The sequence below is a fragment of the Xiphophorus couchianus genome, chromosome 14 (genome assembly GCF_001444195.1).
Source record: "Xiphophorus couchianus chromosome 14, X_couchianus-1.0, whole genome shotgun sequence".
NCBI classification, from domain to species: domain Eukaryota; kingdom Metazoa; phylum Chordata; class Actinopteri; order Cyprinodontiformes; family Poeciliidae; genus Xiphophorus; species Xiphophorus couchianus.
The window spans coordinates 3,767,245-3,786,908 of NC_040241.1; the positions used below are offsets into that span (position 1 = coordinate 3,767,245).

A 19,664-nucleotide genomic window follows, 5' to 3' on the forward strand; every position below is an offset into this window, starting at 1 on the left:
ATGTTTGTTATTACATATTAAATGAAAATAGTTTCAGTTAAATGAGATGTCATTTTTGAAGATTTTGATTTTGATTTTGAAGAGAACATAAGCTATGTAATGTACAATAGTAAGGGGAGCTGTCTGCAAATAGCCAGGGGAAAAGAAGTCGGTGAAAGGTGAAAGTTCATGAACACTGCATGGAAAAGATGAGTTTGTTATTTACCCAAACAGACAGCCAATGAAGTGAGTCTGGCAACAAAGCTAACCAATGAAATGCATCTCTTTGGTGAAAACCCTTATAAAGAGGAGGAAAGTAGGAGGAAGTGGTTGTTTCCTCCAGGCAGACACTGAGCTATGATCAAGATGGACAAAGAACCCTACAGCAGGAGTAGAGGCCCCGGGGCCATAGATGGGCTGAAGACTATGCTTTGTAACCTCTAAGTTCCAAAGACTGCGGCTCAAACCACAAAGACAAAGAACATGGTCAGTGAGAATCCATCAGAGGAAAAGAAGAGCTGCAGTCTGCCTTCCACTCAAGGAATTTTTAAGTCATTTTCCAGAAGATCCAATCTGACTGGGGTATGAAAACCTCTCCGATAGCCTCCACTCAGTATCCTTCAGTTCCAGCATTAGTGAATGACAGGTTAGTTAAACTGATTTAATTTTACCCTTTGAATCTGCACTACTGAATTAAGCTGTACTTGCAAATAATTACTGAAGAAGCATCTAAAATCTTGGAGAAGACGTGGGCCTTCGATTATTTGAGTCGCCTTAATCTTTAGTTTTTCAGTGGTGGTAAAAATAGTGTTTGGGTATGGTTCATAAATTTATGGGAGGTTTTAAAAGGTTGCCTTAAGCCCGAAGTAATTAAAACAACATTCCTGAGGCTCATTGAAGGGAGAGGGGTGGGGCTCAGAGTTAGGTGGGTCTTCCTTAGTAAACCAGAAAGATGGATTCCCTACAGATCCAGATCAGGGTAAAACTCAGCAGGTTTAGGAATCTCGGTAACCAGATGGAGAGCTGATGTTAACCTCTCAGGGTAATGAGTTCAATGAAACAGCTTAAAGGGTGACAGTTAGTCTTTAACACCGCTGAGGAACACTGGCTGTACAGTATCAAGCAAAAGGCTTGAGACAAGGAACCTTTCATTATATCTGATAAATATCCAGATCCAGTCTTAAACTGACAAAGGCCGTAGGGTTTTGGTCCTGTAAAAATATAAATCCTTTTCTAAACAATTGCCTCCCAAATTCTGCTGCTTGACAATCGAAACTGATTTTACTGCTTTAAATCAATCTCTGTTTTTTGACAGTATCCCAAAAGTCAATTACTGAATCCCCCAAACCATGAGAGATCCTGAACCGGGTTTTCTCTAATTCCTAATTAGTAAAGGCCAAATTGAAAAGAAGACATTTGGTTAGAGTTCAATGTGATTTTCCAAGTAAGCCTGAACCCTCTTCAGTGTGGCTGAAAACCAGGGCATTTGGAGGTTAAAGGGGAGAAAAAGGCTTTTATGTGTAGAAGCTTTGTTATGAGACATGAGATGGGAGTGGGAGGCTAGGTGTGTCTCTTTCCAAACGTTTCATTAGAACCACTTTAACACTTACTGACATTGTTGTCCCCTGGCTGCATGTGGACATACTAATAAAATAAACCACAATTTCTAATTCTTCAAAATTTGATAGCGTCTTCACAAGACACACAACTGTCTTTTGTCCAATTCTTGTGTAAAGTTGCACCCCTCTGTTGTCACTTGTTGTCTTTTTTATTTGAAACATGCAAATATTAAATGAAAATAACTAAATACAATGTAAACAAAGTGACCTCAGACCTCCACATACGCCACACATTCATACACTGGAGCTGGGGGGAGTTTATATTCACTGAATCCCACCTCACTTTAGTATTAGTTAATAAATCTACACATCAATACTCCTAAAAACAACATATAATCAAAGCCTATAGCTAAGTAAAAGTACTCACACTATACACACACACGCCCACACCCCCCCACACAAACAGTACATATTCCCCCAGGAACAGACATAACACACTCTTCAAACTCTCATAATCCAGAATAAATTCCTTTCAGAATAATCCTTTCTCTTTTTCCCCCTCTCATCCCCACTTAAACTGTTTCATAATCTCACAACACAAATGGATACAGAACCATGCCAGGCAGCTGTGTCACTAATCACTAATCTAAAAACACACGTTTTTAGTTGACTGTTTTTTTCCTTACACTTCTCCATTTTGCTCAGACGTTTTAAGCACAGATTGAAAATGTGCCAAAAAATTGCAAAAATTTCTATTAGAAAATGAAGAAAAAGAAACTAATGTCTCTCTGTGACAGACAGTAACGATGCTCTGTTAAATGGCCCCAAAGCCTCGTGATTTCCTGTCTGCCCAGAGGCTTATACAGAAATGATTCATTTGAAGGACAACAGGTTTTAAAAATGAGATATTCCATCAAACACTGTGTAAATCAATTCAACGTTTTTTCTTTTTTTCACCTCCAAGGCCTTTGTGAACATTTGTTTTATTCACAGAATTTTAATTACCTTTATATTACATATTTATTTTATTTTTACTAATAAAAAAGAAAAATATCTTCTAATTTCTCATCACTAATGCAAACTGTCTATATGTCAGCTATATGAATTTAAAAAGTAATCCATGTACAAGTTCTGCTAATCAAGATTCCAATAAGAACAAATTAGAATCTAAGAAAAGTCAGACAGTTTGTCTGACAAACTACACAAAGGATAGTTTCCTGTTTTACAGAAAGGTTCATCTTCATCTTTGGATCATTTCACCTGCTATTCTACATCATTTTTAAGCAGCTCAGTAAAACTCACCACTTGGCTTTATCCTTTAGTTTTGGAGGCTGGAAACTGCTCTTGGACATCAGCATCAATGCTCTGAAACACATTTCATTGCAGAGAATAAATTGACCTTTACTGCTCGCCATAATGTGTTTTCTGTGGCCTCTGTGAGTCTGGTTGTCTCCTGTCTGAGTCACTCTGCCAGTTGTCTGTGCTGACTCACCTCATTGGGTGGAGGTCAAACATGGGCGGCTGGAGCTCAGCCAACTCGATGGCAGTGATGCCAACAGCCCAGATATCACACAAGTGGTTGTAGCCGCCCTTCTTCTCCACTGCAGCCACCTCTGGAGCCATCCTGAACAGGGGAAGGGGAGGTGACTGCTGATCAAACCAGCAATGTAACAACCTATTTCAAAACAGATTTTATACACTCTATGACCCCCATATGTTTATGTTGCATGCTGGTTGTTTGGATCCACTGGAGCTGGTTCTAATAAAAGAGGAAAGGTTCTGTGTTCTCAGCAAGTTTAGTCCTGCTGTTAGTGTGTGGGGGTGTGTGAGAGTGAGTTTTTTGTGTTTCTGCTCCTGCCGTTTTCGTACAAGGTTCTAAAATTAGTGCAAACTTCAGCACCAACACAAAGAGAGAGAGAGGAAGACAGAGAGAGAGAGAGAGAGAGAGAGAGAGAGAGAGAGAGAGAGAATGCTCTCACATTCCTGTCTGGTGGGAACCAGTCCTTATCTCACTCTGCTGTAGATCAGATAGATCTTTTCAATGAATCATTCTGGATGGTGGAGTTGTTGTCAGGTAGGAGCTCCAGTAGCAGTCAGTCTTGCAACAAATCTGAAGAGGCTTCTGACTGAAGAGTGTTGATGTGTGACTCTGATGACATGCTAACAGCTCAATATCCTTGAAATGCAGACCAGATCTGTCTGGTCGTCTGATTAGAAAGCCGGTTGTATGAAATATTCATATAGCAACTGACCATTTACTGTAGTCTTTTGCTATATAAAAAGAGTGGAACGTGAACAGTAATATATTTCAAGTGTTATGAACTTACATTTTACATGCTAACATAACATTAAGCCAGTTGAACAGTCTCACCAGGCACTGATGATAAAATGTTAAAGTTCACACAGAGCTGGAAGAACAGATGAGAAAGAGAGGAAAAATAAAATGACATCTAACATGCATCTCTGCATACACTGTATGATATTAATGTACCTTGTAATTGTGATGAAGTAAAGCTCTGTTGAGTGTTTTGATTTAAAACTGATTCTTCCACCAAACCATAAACACAGCTGAAGAACAATAACAGGAACAGCTCTATGGTGCACAAGGCTTCCTGCAAGTCTCAGAGGATTTCTGAGGATAATCTGCAGATTTTCAGTTCAGTTCAAGAACAATACTTTGCAGGGAGAGCAGTCATTTCTTCAATTGTTTGAGAGAATACACAAGGAGAAAAAAAATCATAAAGTGGTCTAAAAATTAACAGGAATGCTAACCTAAATGTTTAACACAATCCAGACACATCCTTGATAAAGCTGCTTCATTTATGATCTTGGGAAACCGTCTTCTTCATGTAATGCTGCTGTTTTAGCTTAGCAAACTTAAGTCAAGAATAAACAACCAATGTCCCAAAAAAACAACCTCTAAAATATGTTTAGAAAGCCTGGAAAACAATTTTCAAAAATGTCTCTTTAGTTGGAAAAGAAAAAGAGCCAAAGCCTGGATTAAGAACAGTAGAGCATATTCCCTTTTTGAATATGTCCAACCTTAACTTTAAGAAACAAATAAAAGCAAAGCATTCAAGTGAAATACATGAAAAATTATAGATCAAGTTTTTTTTTTTACAGGAAGGGCATGAATTAATAATAAAAAAAACTGTCAAAAGAATAAAATATAAGTAAATGACATACTTAACCTTAAAAAAATGTGCCTTGACAAACCGACATTAGTTGTCTGAAGTAAACAGAAGTTCACTATTCAAGCACGGTCTGTTAAAAAAATGATTTAGAAACTCTAAAGAGGCCAAACCCGCATCACGCTCCCCCTGTCAGACTGGAGTATTGATTGTTTGGAGCATGAACACCACTGTCTGTTCCAGACACATCCAACACATCAACAGTTATAAGGTAGAGAGGGAAGTTTGGGTCAACTCACCAGTAAGGAGTTCCAATAAAAGACTTTCTTTTGGCCACTGAAGCGCTAATCTCTGCTGCCACTCCAAAGTCAGCTACACACAGCAGGAAGAAGAGACAAACACACAGTCATGTTGGAGGCTGAAATCCAACACAGATAGCTTCAGACATAGAGTCGACCCTTTGGATGTGCACACTGCAAAAACACAACATCTTGCCAAGTAATTTTGGTCTAGTAAACTTAAAACATGCTCTTATTTCTTGCTGTAAGTTACTTGTAAGATAATTTTGTTCTGTATTATTTCAAGTTTACAAAGACATTTAGGTAACACTTTATTTGGCGCATTAGACTGACATGACAGTGTCATAAACGTGACATAACAGCTGTTATGAACATGAAGGAGTCTTCATGACTGCTGTAATGCAAAGTTGATAAATTCAATGGACTTTTAATGCAACTTTGCATTAAAAGTGTCCTTATTTACCGAATGACACTTCATGACAACACTTGTAAATAGACATGAAGACTCCCTTCATCTTCATGTCAGGTGTTATGTCAAGTTTATGACACTGTCATTTTAGTCTTATGCACACCTTGTCAAATAAAGTGTTACCTAAATATCTTTGTAAACTAGAATTAATGCAGAACAAAATTGTCTTACAAGTAACTTGCAGCAAGAAATAAGAGCATGTTTTAAGTCAATAATTCCTTAATATTGATGAAAAAGTTCTAGTTCCATTGGCAGATTATTTCACTTATTACATGAGAAAACTGTCTTTTTAGAAGTGAAATAATCTCCCAGTGGAACTGGTGCTTTTTCATGCAGTTTAAGTGTCTGTGAAGGTGTGTAAGTGCAGATCTCTACTTGCCCAGCTTGACGTCACCTCGTTCAGTCAAAAGGATGTTGGCTCCCTAAAAGGTGCAGACACACATCTAAGTTTGCATGTGCAGCATATCCCACAGTTTACCAGATTTTATCACCTCACCAGTCAGGCTCAGAGATACCATACCTTTATGTCTCTGTGCATTTTGCCTGTTTCATGCAAGTGATACAAACCCTGAAAAAAGGCAGAAAGTAATTTAGATAAACACCATACAGATGTAGTTTTTATTTTGAATGATCTTAATTCAAGTATGTTAAAGACGAAGGAAGATTCAACTGTCAGGGAGATCCAGATCTATAAAGCTCACCATCTAAAACAGTTAAGCAGCAAATCTAGAACCCAGAAGAAACGGCCATAGTGGGCATGTTGTCAAGACACCTGGCATCCCACCAATTATATGACAAGAACCACCAACATTGTGTCATAAAGTTAGATTGTTGGATATGAACTGGGCCTGTTTGTCTTGTAAAGAGCATTGAGGTAACAGTAGAACTGGTTCTATTCATGGCTCCATAAGAAGATTAACCAAGACTGATTACCCAATGAAGACCACAGAGTCTATCAGTATGCCACAATGACAGTAAGACAGTAAGGTTTAGCTGGTAGGCTGCAGCAGTATTTCTGTTTAAAGTTTACTTTAATAAAAATTCATCAGCAATGAGACGGTTTGAGCCAAAAAGCCTTACCTGAAGGGTTTCCCTGCACACGAATGCTATCTGTTTCTCTTTTAGTGGACCCGTCACTGCAAGCAACAGTTTGATTAACAGCTTAGAGACCAACAAACACTGAATGTTTTTTTTTCTAAAGTTGGCCTTTCTTTCACAATAGTAACAAAAGGGAATTTGCAAAATATAAGGTTTATTGTAAGTTTACGTCATACAGTTTGGTCTAATTTTATAAGATAAGTGCCAAAGTACAAAATTTTAAAAAATTCCACAGAAGGAGAAACATATCAGAACAAAATGAATGTCAGTTAAACAGGATGACATCAAAGTCAGCCACAGAAAGCACTAAAAGTGGATGTAAGTGTGTTGGTACCTTGGTACATGTCCTGAAGCGATCCCCCCCCACAGAACTCCATGCAGATCCACAGCTTGGTGTTCCTGTGGAGACACAAACTTTTCACTGCTGCTGAAATGGCAGCTTAGTGTCAAGAAATAAATAAGGCCAACATGAATCAATCCATCAATGTCAGACTCCTGGCAACCTCGCTGACAAGCTTCCAGCTTGTCTTTTTAAACATGCTTTTTCTTCAGCAGCGGAGTTTTACATGATGAAAATGCATACAGGCCACAGTGGTTGAATGCATTACATATTGATTTTTTGTTTGTTTGTTTGTTTGTTTTAACAATTGTACCTGCTAATTACAGGTCCTTCTGAAGGTCTCCCCTAGTGGTCTGTGGTTCTTAAACACTGATAATTATTTTTGCTCCACTGTATAAAATTTTGCAGTGAGCAGCTGGGCGAGCCCAGTTTAAGGCTGAATAACAAACAGTGCTCACTGGAACCTTTACAGAAGGACTGGATGGGTTGGAAAATGAGGTGGATTTGAGCAATGATATCTTTGAGGTTCTTTGCCACCTTTCTGCAAATTATATTTTAGTTGAAGGAAACAATTGGAAGGAAAATCCAGCCAGATCAGGTGAACCTTATTTCAGTTTAAATGTTGAGAGGTGTGTACCTAAGAGGACTGAAACTGAATTAAAAGGTGGTTCAACACAGAGCATGAGGGTCTAACAACACAGTACCAAAGAACCACAGCCTGTATAAACACCTTTATATGTGTTTAGGATTTATATATAAATATATTTTTCCCCCAATAAATGTGTTTTTCAGTTGAATTAGAAAGTGTACATGTAAATGTGTAGAATGTTTTCAAGTGAATCAAAATTTTCTATCAGAAAACACATTTTAACATGGGAGTGTAGAGGATTTATAATTAATTCACTACTGTAAAGTAGCAGCTTTTAATATATTCCATATTTACTCTATCATTTAAGGAAGTTGATAGATCCAGTAAGACATGCTGCTGCTGCGCCGACTAAAACCAGCGGCAGAGGAATCCAGCTGCATCTTGGGGAAAATAAACATTAAACTCCCAAACATTTTCACCCGTGTACAATCCCAGTAGCTTCCCCCCTGTATTAAAAACATTCATCACCTGTGATAGCTGCCGAAGTAGGCCACAATATTTTTGTGCTTGCATTCCTTCATCATGGTGATCTCCTGCTGGATGGATGTGATGTCATCACCTGTCCAGACAGACGTCTAAGTGAGTGTTTTCCTCTCAACTCTCATGTCACAAACACAAGGAGAGAAAATTACCGAGCTGGAAATCACAGACCTGCACTAACAGCTATAGGGTAGGATGTATTTATGGTCTGCAGAGGTTGGGCCACCTGTTTACTGTGGTGCTCTGTAAGACAGCCTGCAATTTCATCCATTCAGACGTTACAGAACAATATTGTAACAGGGTGCTGTGTATTCTGAAGGTTGGAAATATAGACGCAGAATAAATTGCAGTGGTTCTAGGGGCCTGTAATTAACCTACCTGTTAGTTGGTAGGTTAGACGCAGGCTCTGTTTTATTCTAATATGTCTTTATTCTGAATGTACCATAATTCAATTCATTCATTATGTTCATCTAATTGAAAATGATTCACTTTCAGCCAAGAAGAAAACAAGCCAAACTAAATCCTGAGCCTCGTCCCTGTTTCATCTGTTGGGACAGATGATGGAGTCTTCCTGCACTGAGAGTACACAGAACAACCAGATGACTCCTTTTTTATCCAACATCAGTCTACAATCATTGCATCTCTGACTCCCATAATGCATTGGGTTTATGAAAAGTCACAACAATTATTTGTATAAAAAGTGGGATGGACCTTTTGCCCTGTGATGGACTGGTGACCTGTCCAAGGTGACCCCCTCTTTCATCAGACCATTGCATAAAAAGCCTTTTGAGGAAAACATTGCTTGTTTAGAACAAGCCGTGTCGTCAAGCAACACATTCTCACTCCCGACTCTTCATATATTGACGGGTCGGGACGATTTCTGACCAGGCGTCACATATTGATGTGAAGGGTACCCCCTTCGCGTCAATAGTTGACGACTTGGGCAGGGTCCTTCAGCGTCACATGTTGACGATTTGGGTAGGTCACATGTTTTACGTGGATTATTGACGCAAAGGGTTCTAGAAACCACTGCCGAACCTTCAAAACCCAACGATTTGGTTAGGTTTAGGGCAAAAATTACGGTAAGGCATAGGGTAAAACCCCTCGCGGCACATATTGACGCGAAAGGGGTACCCGCGTCAATATGTGACAAGGACGGACCGTCCGAAGCGTCAATATATGACGAGTTGGGAGTGAGAATGGGTTGCGTCAACTGACCTCATTTGATCACAAATAAAGTAAATCTGACCAACCAAGGAGGGCCATGAAGTGTGTAGTCTATGAGTTATCCATCAACCAAAGTATTCTAGAATCTGCTCTACAGTTGAAGCTTCATCAGTGGAACAATGAACAGGACAGGAAATCTAAAATAGAAGGGCTGAAAAGGAAAAGAACCAGAACCTGGTTGAAACATTTTTGATAGGACCTCATTGGGATGTGAGCTGCAAATGAGCCACAATGAACCACAACCATGTTGTAAAGAACAGTGGGCCTACATTTCCTACAAACGTGTCAGAGACATGTGAGACAGGGAGAATGAAAAGTTCCTGTTGCTAAAGAAGCATCACACATAGCTTTCCTTTTTAACCTTTATCTTTTTTTAAAATAAAAGATAAAATGTGGGCTGCACAGGTGGCACTGTTGCCTTGCAGCAAGAAAGTCTTGGGTTCGATTCCCGGCCCGGGATTTTTCTGCATGGAGTTTGAATGTTCTCCGTGTGCATGGTGGGTTCTCTCCAGGTACTCAGGCTTCCCCTAAAACATGACTGTCAGGTAAATTGGTCTCTCTAAATTCTCCCTAGGTGTGTGTGTGTGGTTGTTTGTCCTGTCTGTCTCTGTGTTGCCCTGAGACAGACTGGCGACCTGTCCAGGGTGAACCCCGCCTCTTGCCCGGAGGCATTCTCTGGAGAGGCACCAGCACCCCTGGTGATCCCAATAGGGACAAGGGCAGTGTTGTATAGTAACGAATTAAAAATACTTCACTACTTTACTTAAGTATATTTTGGAGTACTTCATACTTTCCTCGAGTATGAAAATTTTTGATGACTTTCACTTTTACTTCACTATATTTCCGAACTTAATTGCATACTTTTACTCCGATACATTTTCAATGTGTGGTTTAGTTACTCGTTACAAAAAAGCGAGAGAGAGAAACAAAGTGTTTTGACCCCACCTACTGATTAGCAAGTAGCAAGTAGGCTACCGAACAAAGTCCGTAGCCTACTTGCCTGGGCTTGTTCATCACCACCAATAGGAAACACCTGTTTAGCTTCTCCCATTAAACACAAAGCAAGTCTCGCAATCAGCAGCAGCCACATAGAGGAGGAGACGGAGACCACAACGACTGCAACTACGTCGGACACGGCTCCATGGGAACCACCAGCTGGTGATGAGAGCCCATGGCCTTATTTAAACACAATATACTCTTTCGTGGGTGTTAAAGATTCGTCGTACCGCATGACGTTTATGTTATTCCTGCCCGAAGATGTGGAAATTCTATCTTACAAAAACTCCCCGTCCAACTTGAAGACCCACATCGAGGTAACGTCTTATGAAATGGTTATAATCCTCCTGTTTCAGTAACTATAGCTTGGTCACTAGACACTACTGTATTGTGAAACGTTGACCATAAATGAACTTTGTTTGGCATTGTTTCAGTTCCACACGTGGTGTATTTAGCTTAGGCCTAATGTTGACTGTAGCAGGCTACCTAGACTCCTCTGTTCAAGGGGGGACAGAAGCCATAGCGATAGCAATTTAGACTAAATGTAACGAATATAGGAAAGGCATGCAAGTTCAAAACCAGGTTTACAAAAAAGGTCTCCCTCTTCAGATGCCAATAAGCTGCATTTCCCTCCCAATTCTTTTTTCTTTTGCATAATGACCAGTTGTGTGCACCACCTACTGACTGTAGCATTGACTGATTCACTGATTTGTGAAGTAGAGTAATCGTAACAGATCTTTTTCTTCATGTTGGCCGCATTTTCTGTACTATTTATTTTTCTCATTTTCAGCACTGACCTTACTTGAAGGGAAAACTTAAGGCTTACAAAAACTTTGTATTTTCTGTCCTGGAGGGTTTACTAAGAAGCTGGTTCAGTTGTAAAGCAGGTTAAGTTAACCTTGTGCTATAGGTAAAGCACCTAATTTTCTTAACTAAATGATGCCTGCAGGTATATCTATTAGCAGGTTTAATTTTGCCTGCACTTGGTTGGGTACATTATTTTAAGTGTATTTGACAAGTTTACCAAAATATAAAAAATGTCATTCAAACTGCATTTGCTTTGTTTTACTTTTTACTTGTACTTTTTATTACATTACTTGAGTACATCCATTTTTACAGTAATTTCCATACTTAAGTACAAGAAGTTTCAGATACTTTAAGACTTTAACTCAAGTAACATTTCAGTCAGTGACTTGGACTTTTACCAAAGTCATATTTTGGAGAGGTACTTATACTTTTACTTGACTCTGAGATTTCAGTACTTTATACAACACTGGACAAGGGTGTAAAGAAAATGGATGGATGGAAGATAAAGTGTAAAATCATTTGATGGTCAATCTCAAGGAATCCTAAATAACATAATTTCAGTCAGTGACTCAGAGTAAAACTGACTGGTGTGAAATTTGAGTTTAAACTCTTAAACCTACCAGGATCCAGCTTGACGATTTTAATCGCTGCCAGTTCAGATGTCCTGATGCTGCGGGCCTGGAATAGAATAAAAATAAATGATGTCAAAAAGCTATTAAAGGAATCAATATCTATACTTTAATAGCTTCATACTTTATACAATCAGACTGTAGATGAATGTCTGGAGAAAACCTGCACAGTGTTTGTCTGTTTAACTTCAGTTCTACCTCTAACCTCCTCCTTTATTCTCAGTCTGATCAAGAACTCTACAGTAGGTTGTTTTACAAACACTTTAGTCCAGAGTAATCAAAAAGAAAGGAACTAGAGGTTTAAGTTTGGTCCTTCCACCATCTGGGCCAAACACAGTATCACAGTTCATACGGAACATATTTCCTCCTTTCAGAGTTCTTCTGATTCTTACTTTTCTGTCACACTTAAAGGTCTAAAGAAATGAGTCGGGTTCTTTCCTCTCATAAAACCAGTCATCCTTTGCATCTTTGATACAAAAATTAGGTTGATTGGAAAAATTTAGCCACGAGAAAAAACTGTAAAAACAGAAGGAATGCCTGGGGAAGAAGGACTAGATCAAGACGTAAAGAACAGTGCTTTGTGTGTGTGTGGGGGGAGGGGGGTGTTCAAACAGCTATGACACATAAAACAGGATTTAGAGTGTCTCCTACTGCAACCACCTGTGTGCTTAAATTAACTTTTTTTAATGGCAGGCAGATAGAGAGGAAATAAAGAAAATCAAGGAAATGATGGACAACCCTGAGCATCTTCTTCATGAAACATATGAGTGTCTTCAGTCAGAGGCTTCTTCAAATTCACTGTAACACAGACTGTTACAGGAGATCCCTTCTGCCCACAGCTATCAGCCTCTACAACAACTATTTGAAGAAACAAATTTCTGGCTGGACATGTCTGGTAAAGCAGAATTCATGGTTCAGGTAGATCAGGTAGATCAGGTCCAGAAGTAAGAAAGACTCATACTGTTTGAATGAAGGTATGCTGCAGTTTCTTTTCTGCTATGTTAGCATCTAGTAGTTAGAATTAAACAACACGCACATTGTAAAAAGTTTCACTTTTTTCTTCGTAGTCTCCATAATGTTTTCCCAAAAGTCTCAGGTTTAAAGATTAGATTTTTCTCTTTTTTTTGGTAATTTTTTTCTGAGAAACAAGAGGATTGGCATAAATTGAAATCATAATCTGTGACAAAACACAGATACAGAAGAAATCTGAGATGGTAGGTGTTTTAATGAGGCGCTACTTCAATCACAACAAAGTCACCATCTTTAATTTACATCACTGAAAATTTTGACAAATTACATATTACATGAAGTCATGTCAAATGAAATCATCATGATCTAATTTCCCTTTGGGATAAACGGTTATTAAATTAAAATCCAGATTTGATCAAACTAGAGCATAAACTGTCTAACACAGAGAACAAGAGTCAAAAATCAAGATAATTGGAAATCTTGTCTGAGACATCTGGCTGCTTTGTGAGCTGTTACCGGGACAGAGGAGGCCTGACGTTAACCTGCAGGAGAAAGAGACGTTTTCACAGAGAAAACATGTTGCGTTGGTAGGAAGTGGTGGAGGAGAGGTGTGTGAGCAGCAGTGTTTGTGTAATCATCACACAGTGCCACATCTCAAGACTAGCTCAAGTGGTTGACTTACGAAAGTCTCATGTGGGCTAAGACGGGTTTATCATGGCAGCCATGTTGAAGAATAATAATTAAAAAAAAGACTTTTAATAACACCATATAAAAAGGAAAAACTACATCGTTGACATTGTGAATTGTCTTATTCACTATGTCAATGACATAATTACTTGTATATTTATTTATATAGCACACATATAAATAATAATACAGGCTGCCACAGGAGTCTATATTACTTATTAATATAGCACACATGAAAACAACAGTTGACCAAAGTGATTCACAAGTTTGCCAGCAACCGTAAAAGTTTCTTGCATTCTGACTGACAGCAGCACGGGGATGATGGAGAGCTTTCTCTGGGTTTCTCCATGGAGTCCTCCAAGGCTAAGCATTAGGACCACAACATTTTATGGTATGTACCACTTTCTTGACATAATTAGTCTGTGCCACAATCTGGATAACCTTTCACAGTGGACCACATGGCATCCCATATATTCTGAAAACTTAACATCACAAAGTTGCCGTCATGGAAAGTGGAAAAAATATTGCTCAACTTCAAGAAACCAGTAAATGTTCAGGTATTTCTCTTTGCATAAGTCATGAATAAATGCTGAACGTTATTTTTAAATACTTTAATTGAACTGTCCTCAGTTATTCCTGAAAACTTTAGTCATTCCCATTCACTAACAGAATGACTGGTTTCCGCTCAGGGCATCCATAACAAATGAGGTAAGAACCAATGATGGAACAAACAGTTTCCCTCAACAAAACCTGTAGCCTGTCAGATTTCTACTTCCTGTTTTCTTTCCTGTTCCATTTTAGAGCTTCCTGTAGCTACAGTAATGATGATGTCACAAAGTGGTTTTTCAAGCTACTGCTCAATGAGGCTTGTATAGATACAGCAGGAAGAAGAGAACACTTCACTTCAGCAGACACCAAAACTACCTCATAGCCAGAGATACAGTACATACAACTATTATTGAAACTGTAATTTAACTAAATTGAGCCCAAGCTTTTCTAAATGCTTAACAGGCAAAAAAGTCACAAAAAATAAAGCAGTAATCTTGTGCTGTTTAGGTTTGTATCCAGTAGCATAATGCGACTTCAGAGAATGATATTCTTTACTTAAAATGAAAATGTTTGGTCCGATGTAAGTATATGTGGGGTTTGAATCCTAGATGTGGAATCTGAACATGCTGCATGTCAAATGTGCATCAGCAAACATTCCTAAATTACAATAACACAAACCGGTCAACGTATGTTTTACATGTGCATGTTTATTTAACCTAAATATTAGCTGATATACCTCTCAGTATCGCTTTGTGCAATAAGAGTTTATCTAGTTATGTAAAGTGATTGCTGCTAAATCTGTGACCTGTACCTTAATCACATACAGTAGACAGTTTTGTCTTAAATAGAAGTGTTTTTAAAAACAATCCTGATAATTGTTCTTATTCCCATAAAGACATTGGAATAACAAAGGAAAACATGAATAAAAATGTACCACATTTGTTCTCGCTCTGCAGAAATTGAAAAGGCTGTATAGATAGCAGTATCTGCATTTTTCTTTACAAATCCAAATAAGATTATATGTTGTCTATTGTTTATATTGTATAAACCAAGAAATGCTTTAAGATATAAAGTTCCTGTGAATCACTGAACTAATATTTAGTTGCATATTCACTGTTTCTGCTCGTTGATTCACATGTGATTTGCATGAAGTCAAACAACTTTTTTTCCTCTACCTAAGTTTTTATGTTTAGTGTATTCTTGTATTTTCTTTTCTTATAAGGCGTCCTTGGGTGTCTTGAAAAGTGCTAACAATTAAAATGGATTATTGTTCCTACTACTAATACTATTATTATTACTATTAACTTCTGGCAGCAGTGAGCAGGTACTCCAGGACTTCTGGACCTCATTCCAGTTCCTCTGCGTTTCCAGGTGATTCTGTGAGAACAGAATGCTTGATGTGATCCCTCAGGTTTTCTGCTGGGTGAAGGTTCAGGGATTGTTCTGGCAGCTCCATACTGTTAATCTGAAGATGCTGCCTTACATGTTGAAAGGCCATTTCCTTTCAACATGAACTCTTCTGAGAATTTTGATGTTTTCACAGTAGGAGTACAACGACACATAAATGCTACGCACTTAAAATATGACTAAAAATAAAATTTACTTCCTTTAATTTGTACCGCTGTCTTTTTTAATCCTCCACCTTCAGGAAGTCTTCACAACATTTCTCCTCTATTAACCGTTTAACCAAATTTTTACCAGCGTTACTCTGAGAAGTAGCTCCTATAATGAGCTCAGCGGATGCACAGTTTGCTAATTACTGCTGGCTAGTCTGAAGGAACCGAGTCAGGGATATGGTGTGGAAGATTTTTAAGTCACATTTTCTTACACTTGTACCGCTGTTACCAGTTGAGTATTGTTTTATTGTTTAAACACCACAACTTCTTGTTCCTGAGGTTCCCCTAGTACATTTCCCCCCACCCCTCTCCAGAGGAGAGAGAGAAAGAGTGGTACAGGGGAGAAGGAAATAATTCAAACCCTAAAGAATAACTACACCCAAGAAGTAATTAAAGTAATTAAACTAGAGTAACAGAATAATTAGACAAGAAATAAACATAATAAACTAGACTCACTACGAAAGGACTGAACCAAAGAAGAACAGAAACACGGCTGATCTAATCAAACAAAAGGAACTAAGGAACAGAAATTAACAAAACAAGAACTAACTCAAAAAACCAAAGATCATGACGCGTTTAGTTTTAGGATGTACATGTGCCCACCCCCACACATGTGGATTAGATGGGCAGAATGTTTTTACACAAAATACTTTTTTTTTCTCCACAAAAAAGGAGAAAAAAAGGGGATTGGGAGGGGGGAATTATTTTTAATGTTTTAACAATAAAGATGAGAAGAAAAAAAATCAATCAATCATCCTGAAATCATCTCAAGGTCATTATCTTTATTTGACCTAAATTCAGTTAATGATGAACCTGCACTCAAACTGTATCTATATAACATTTATAATAATATGGCAGCGTCAGAGAGGGCTTTGTGGTTTCTGAGAGCCACACACTTGAACTGAGTAACACCAGAATCTATTGACCGCCCACACAGTCACATGTCCAGAGGTTTCTCCCTCCACGCCAGACAATGCAGCTCCACCAAATCCGCCAACAGGAGAAGTGGGAAGTCATAATGTGCTATTGTCTGTGACTGTATGTGGCGCTGCTCCCATTCCCAGCTGAGACACAGGCCACAGTATGTTCAGCTGTCAGAGTAATACAAAGGTGCTGCAGACTGTCAGTCAGCTGATCAGAGGCTGAAGGTCTGTGGCCCCATCAGAGAGCGGGACCCAGCGGTCGCTCGGTACAGTCCTGTCGGGTCTGTGCCGCTATTTTGGTTTGTACTTGTAATTTGTAACATGTGAACACAGCACATGTAGTCAAACAGGGGATGATGTGACAGTGTGTTCAGTGTCTCTACAGCTCCAGGCCAGATATTTCTAATGCTAACAAACACAAGCAGGTAAAACTTTAGTGCCAAAAGACAAGCTGAGACCTGTCATCCAAATGCTTTTTGCACATACTTTTGTATTGAACACTGTAAAAACCCAGCAGGCAGCTAAATCAGTACGCTTCATGTTTTAGACTGTAAAAACCTTCTCTTTCAAACTGAAATCAAGCTAAATGCAGCCGGTCTCAGCACACAACTGCTTCAACAACATAAGAGCAACTGAAAAGAGAAAGGAAAAATCTGCAAACAAGAACTCTTCCAGCATTTACACACCTGCCAATCTGTGCACTGAACAAACCACCGGCTGCTAACTGAAAACGCATCACTTCCTTTACCACTCCGAGAGTCTCATGGGGCCGACGGCCACCAGAGCAGGTGGAGAAAATTTCAACTAGAGGAAACTGAAACTATCTCCTGACTGAGAAACACTTCATAGAACAACTGTTTCTGAAAACAGTCCAACATTCCAAACAATCTAAAACTAGGTTGGGTTGAAGGACGTCACCTGATTTTAACCCCAACAGATCGTTTTGTCAAACCAGAAATATTCTGTGGGCCAGCCGAGAAGAAATCCTGGTGTTTCAGAAGACATGAATGAATCTGGATAAGGACGGCTCTGCTTTATGTTTCTACAGCTGACTTTCATCCTGATTTAGCGCTTTTTAATTTAGCTTTAAGTTTGAGCTTAGAAATAGAAAAAAAATTATTATTGAGTTAAACACAACCAGCGTTTGCAAAGCAGCCAATCCATAAGGGCCATTTATTGTCTTTACATATTATTGAATATTTAAGGTATATTTGATGTGTGAGCTATTAGAATAGACAGTTCTAAGTGTCTTGAGAAGGAATCTCATTGTAGCTGTTCACTGTTCACTGTGCTCCCTATCCTCTGTGATTCACTGGATTTCAAACTTCAGTCTTTTGTGTTGTGCTTGTTGGCAAAAACATTCCACAGTTAACTGCTGATTTCAACTGTGGCCAACCAATGTAATCTATCCAAGTCCCAAAACATTACTGAAATGCTTCTATTGGTGTTCGGAGTCTGATAGGCTTAATTTAACAACAAGTTTGCCAGACACCAGATTCTGCTCAAGTTCCTGTACAACCGTTGGACCGGCCCTGGAGCCCTGCAACTCAGATCATGTTTTCATGGATTAAATTAAATGTGAAATCCAAACTAAACTGCAACAACCAGGTGGTGATGATTTTTTTTCTGTTTACACCTAAGCTCCTCACATCACAGATATGGAATTTGTGATGTGTGTGGGGTTTTTTTGTTTTGTTTTTTTAAAAAGAAGAAACAATACAAATTCTTGCCCAGTTTCTGCAGGATGCAGAAGGCACCGGCGGTGAGAACAGAGCAGGATGTTTGCATCCTGACACTCAGATCAGAGGAAAAAGACACAATGATACGCTGTACATTTTCTAAAGCAGACTGAAATATTGGACATTCATGTAATATGTAATAAATTGCTATATCTCAACATAAAGAGATGATATACAAAAAAGTGATTTCCAACTGAGATGAGGAGCTTAACAGAGGGAGGCTCAGCAGGGGTCCAGATGACAGGACAGGAAGGTTCTGACAGGTAAAATTCCCACAGCCACGTCCCGACTGGATCTGATCTGATCCGTTGGTGGGTGGAGGGAGTTTGGACTCCGTGGTGGATAACCCCAGCAGCTCTAATCTGTCTGGTTCACAAACAGGTTCACTCTCATGTCAGGAAGTTAAACTTCCTGTGCGCATTCTGCGCAGATCCTCAGCTGTTCACGTTAACGAACACACGGGCATGTAGTTGCCCCACCGCCTCGGTGAAAACATGCCTTTAACACGTTTACCTTGAACACATCTCCGTAGGTTCCGCAACCAATCCGGTGGATCAGCTCGTAGTCCTCCAGGGGGTCCAGGAAGGAGACCCCTATCCTGTCCATGCTGGGAGGCACCTGTTGGGGCTCAGACTGAATCTCTCTATTTCCACATCCTAAGTCGGATCGATGGAGAAAGCAGATCCCGGTCCTGTTGGAGCCTGGCGGGGTGATGGGGGCTGACTGCAGGCTGCTGCTGCTGCTGCTGCTGCTGCTGGATCAGGCCAGGCGCTGATTTCTGACTGCAGTCTGAAAGTACAGCCCATCCTGAGGCGCAGGAACCAAAGCACGCATGAGCAGAAGCAGCACCGTAAAACAGTTCAAACGACTCCAGCGTGTTTAGAGCAACAAATATTCACTTCTACGAGCAAATATTTGATCATTTCTTCAGAACGTTCTGAAATGGAGGGTTTTTACTAAATTTGTCTCATAAAGCACGATATCATTTGTTTTGATGCTTCGGTATTTTTTTTTTTGCCTAGAAACACACGCGCACACACACACACACATGTACATACCATGTATTTGATGCATTATGGGGACCATTTTCCTGACACGTTACGTTGAGCCACAACGCAATATGTGACCAGGCTTTGGTTACCACAAGGAGAAATGCTGTTTTTTGGGTTATGGGTTAGGTTTGGGACGAAGGGGTGAATTTGGTTTTGGTTAGGATTAGTGTTAGGCTGTAGAAATGAATGGAAGTCCACGGGAAGTCCCCGCAAATATAGCGAAACAAACGTGTACACACATGCAGAAATGCATCAAATACATGGTACACACACACATGCAGAAATGCATCAAATACATGGTACACACACACATGCAGAAATGCATCAAATACATGGTACACACATACATGCAGAAATGCATCAAATACATGGTACATACACACATATGAAAAACCTCTCAGCCATACGTGTGAACATTTCACGCAGTGTGTAAAATAGGTGATGCTAGGCGTTAAAATTAATTAAT

General features: G+C 39.3%; 1 protein-coding gene across 6 annotated transcripts in view; it reads right to left on the bottom strand.

The window, feature by feature from the left end:
• map4k2 (mitogen-activated protein kinase kinase kinase kinase 2) overlaps positions 1 to 18,930 on the bottom strand; it is a 38,240-nt gene extending 19,310 nt beyond the window's left edge. For 5 of the 6 annotated variants that reach the window (XR_003598174.1, XM_028038536.1, XM_028038540.1 and 2 more), the window contains exons 1-10: positions 18,660 to 18,930; positions 11,655 to 11,712; positions 7,993 to 8,083; positions 6,870 to 6,934; positions 6,518 to 6,573; positions 5,958 to 6,005; positions 5,817 to 5,859; positions 4,969 to 5,041; positions 3,031 to 3,162; positions 2,841 to 2,903 (exon numbers count right to left, since the gene is read on the bottom strand). Coding sequence is in view for 5 of the 6 variants with exons in the window: in XM_028038536.1 (XP_027894337.1) it covers positions 2,841 to 2,903; positions 3,031 to 3,162; positions 4,969 to 5,041; positions 5,817 to 5,859; positions 5,958 to 6,005; positions 6,518 to 6,573; positions 6,870 to 6,934; positions 7,993 to 8,083; positions 11,655 to 11,712; positions 18,660 to 18,752 (722 nt within the window). In the remaining variant the exon portion in view is untranslated. The remainder of the gene's footprint in view (positions 1 to 2,840; positions 2,904 to 3,030; positions 3,163 to 4,968; positions 5,042 to 5,816; positions 5,860 to 5,957; positions 6,006 to 6,517; positions 6,574 to 6,869; positions 6,935 to 7,992; positions 8,084 to 11,654; positions 11,713 to 18,659) is intronic. The other variant, XM_028038541.1, reaches the window with a different exon arrangement.
• Positions 18,931 to 19,664: the final 734 nt, after the last annotated feature.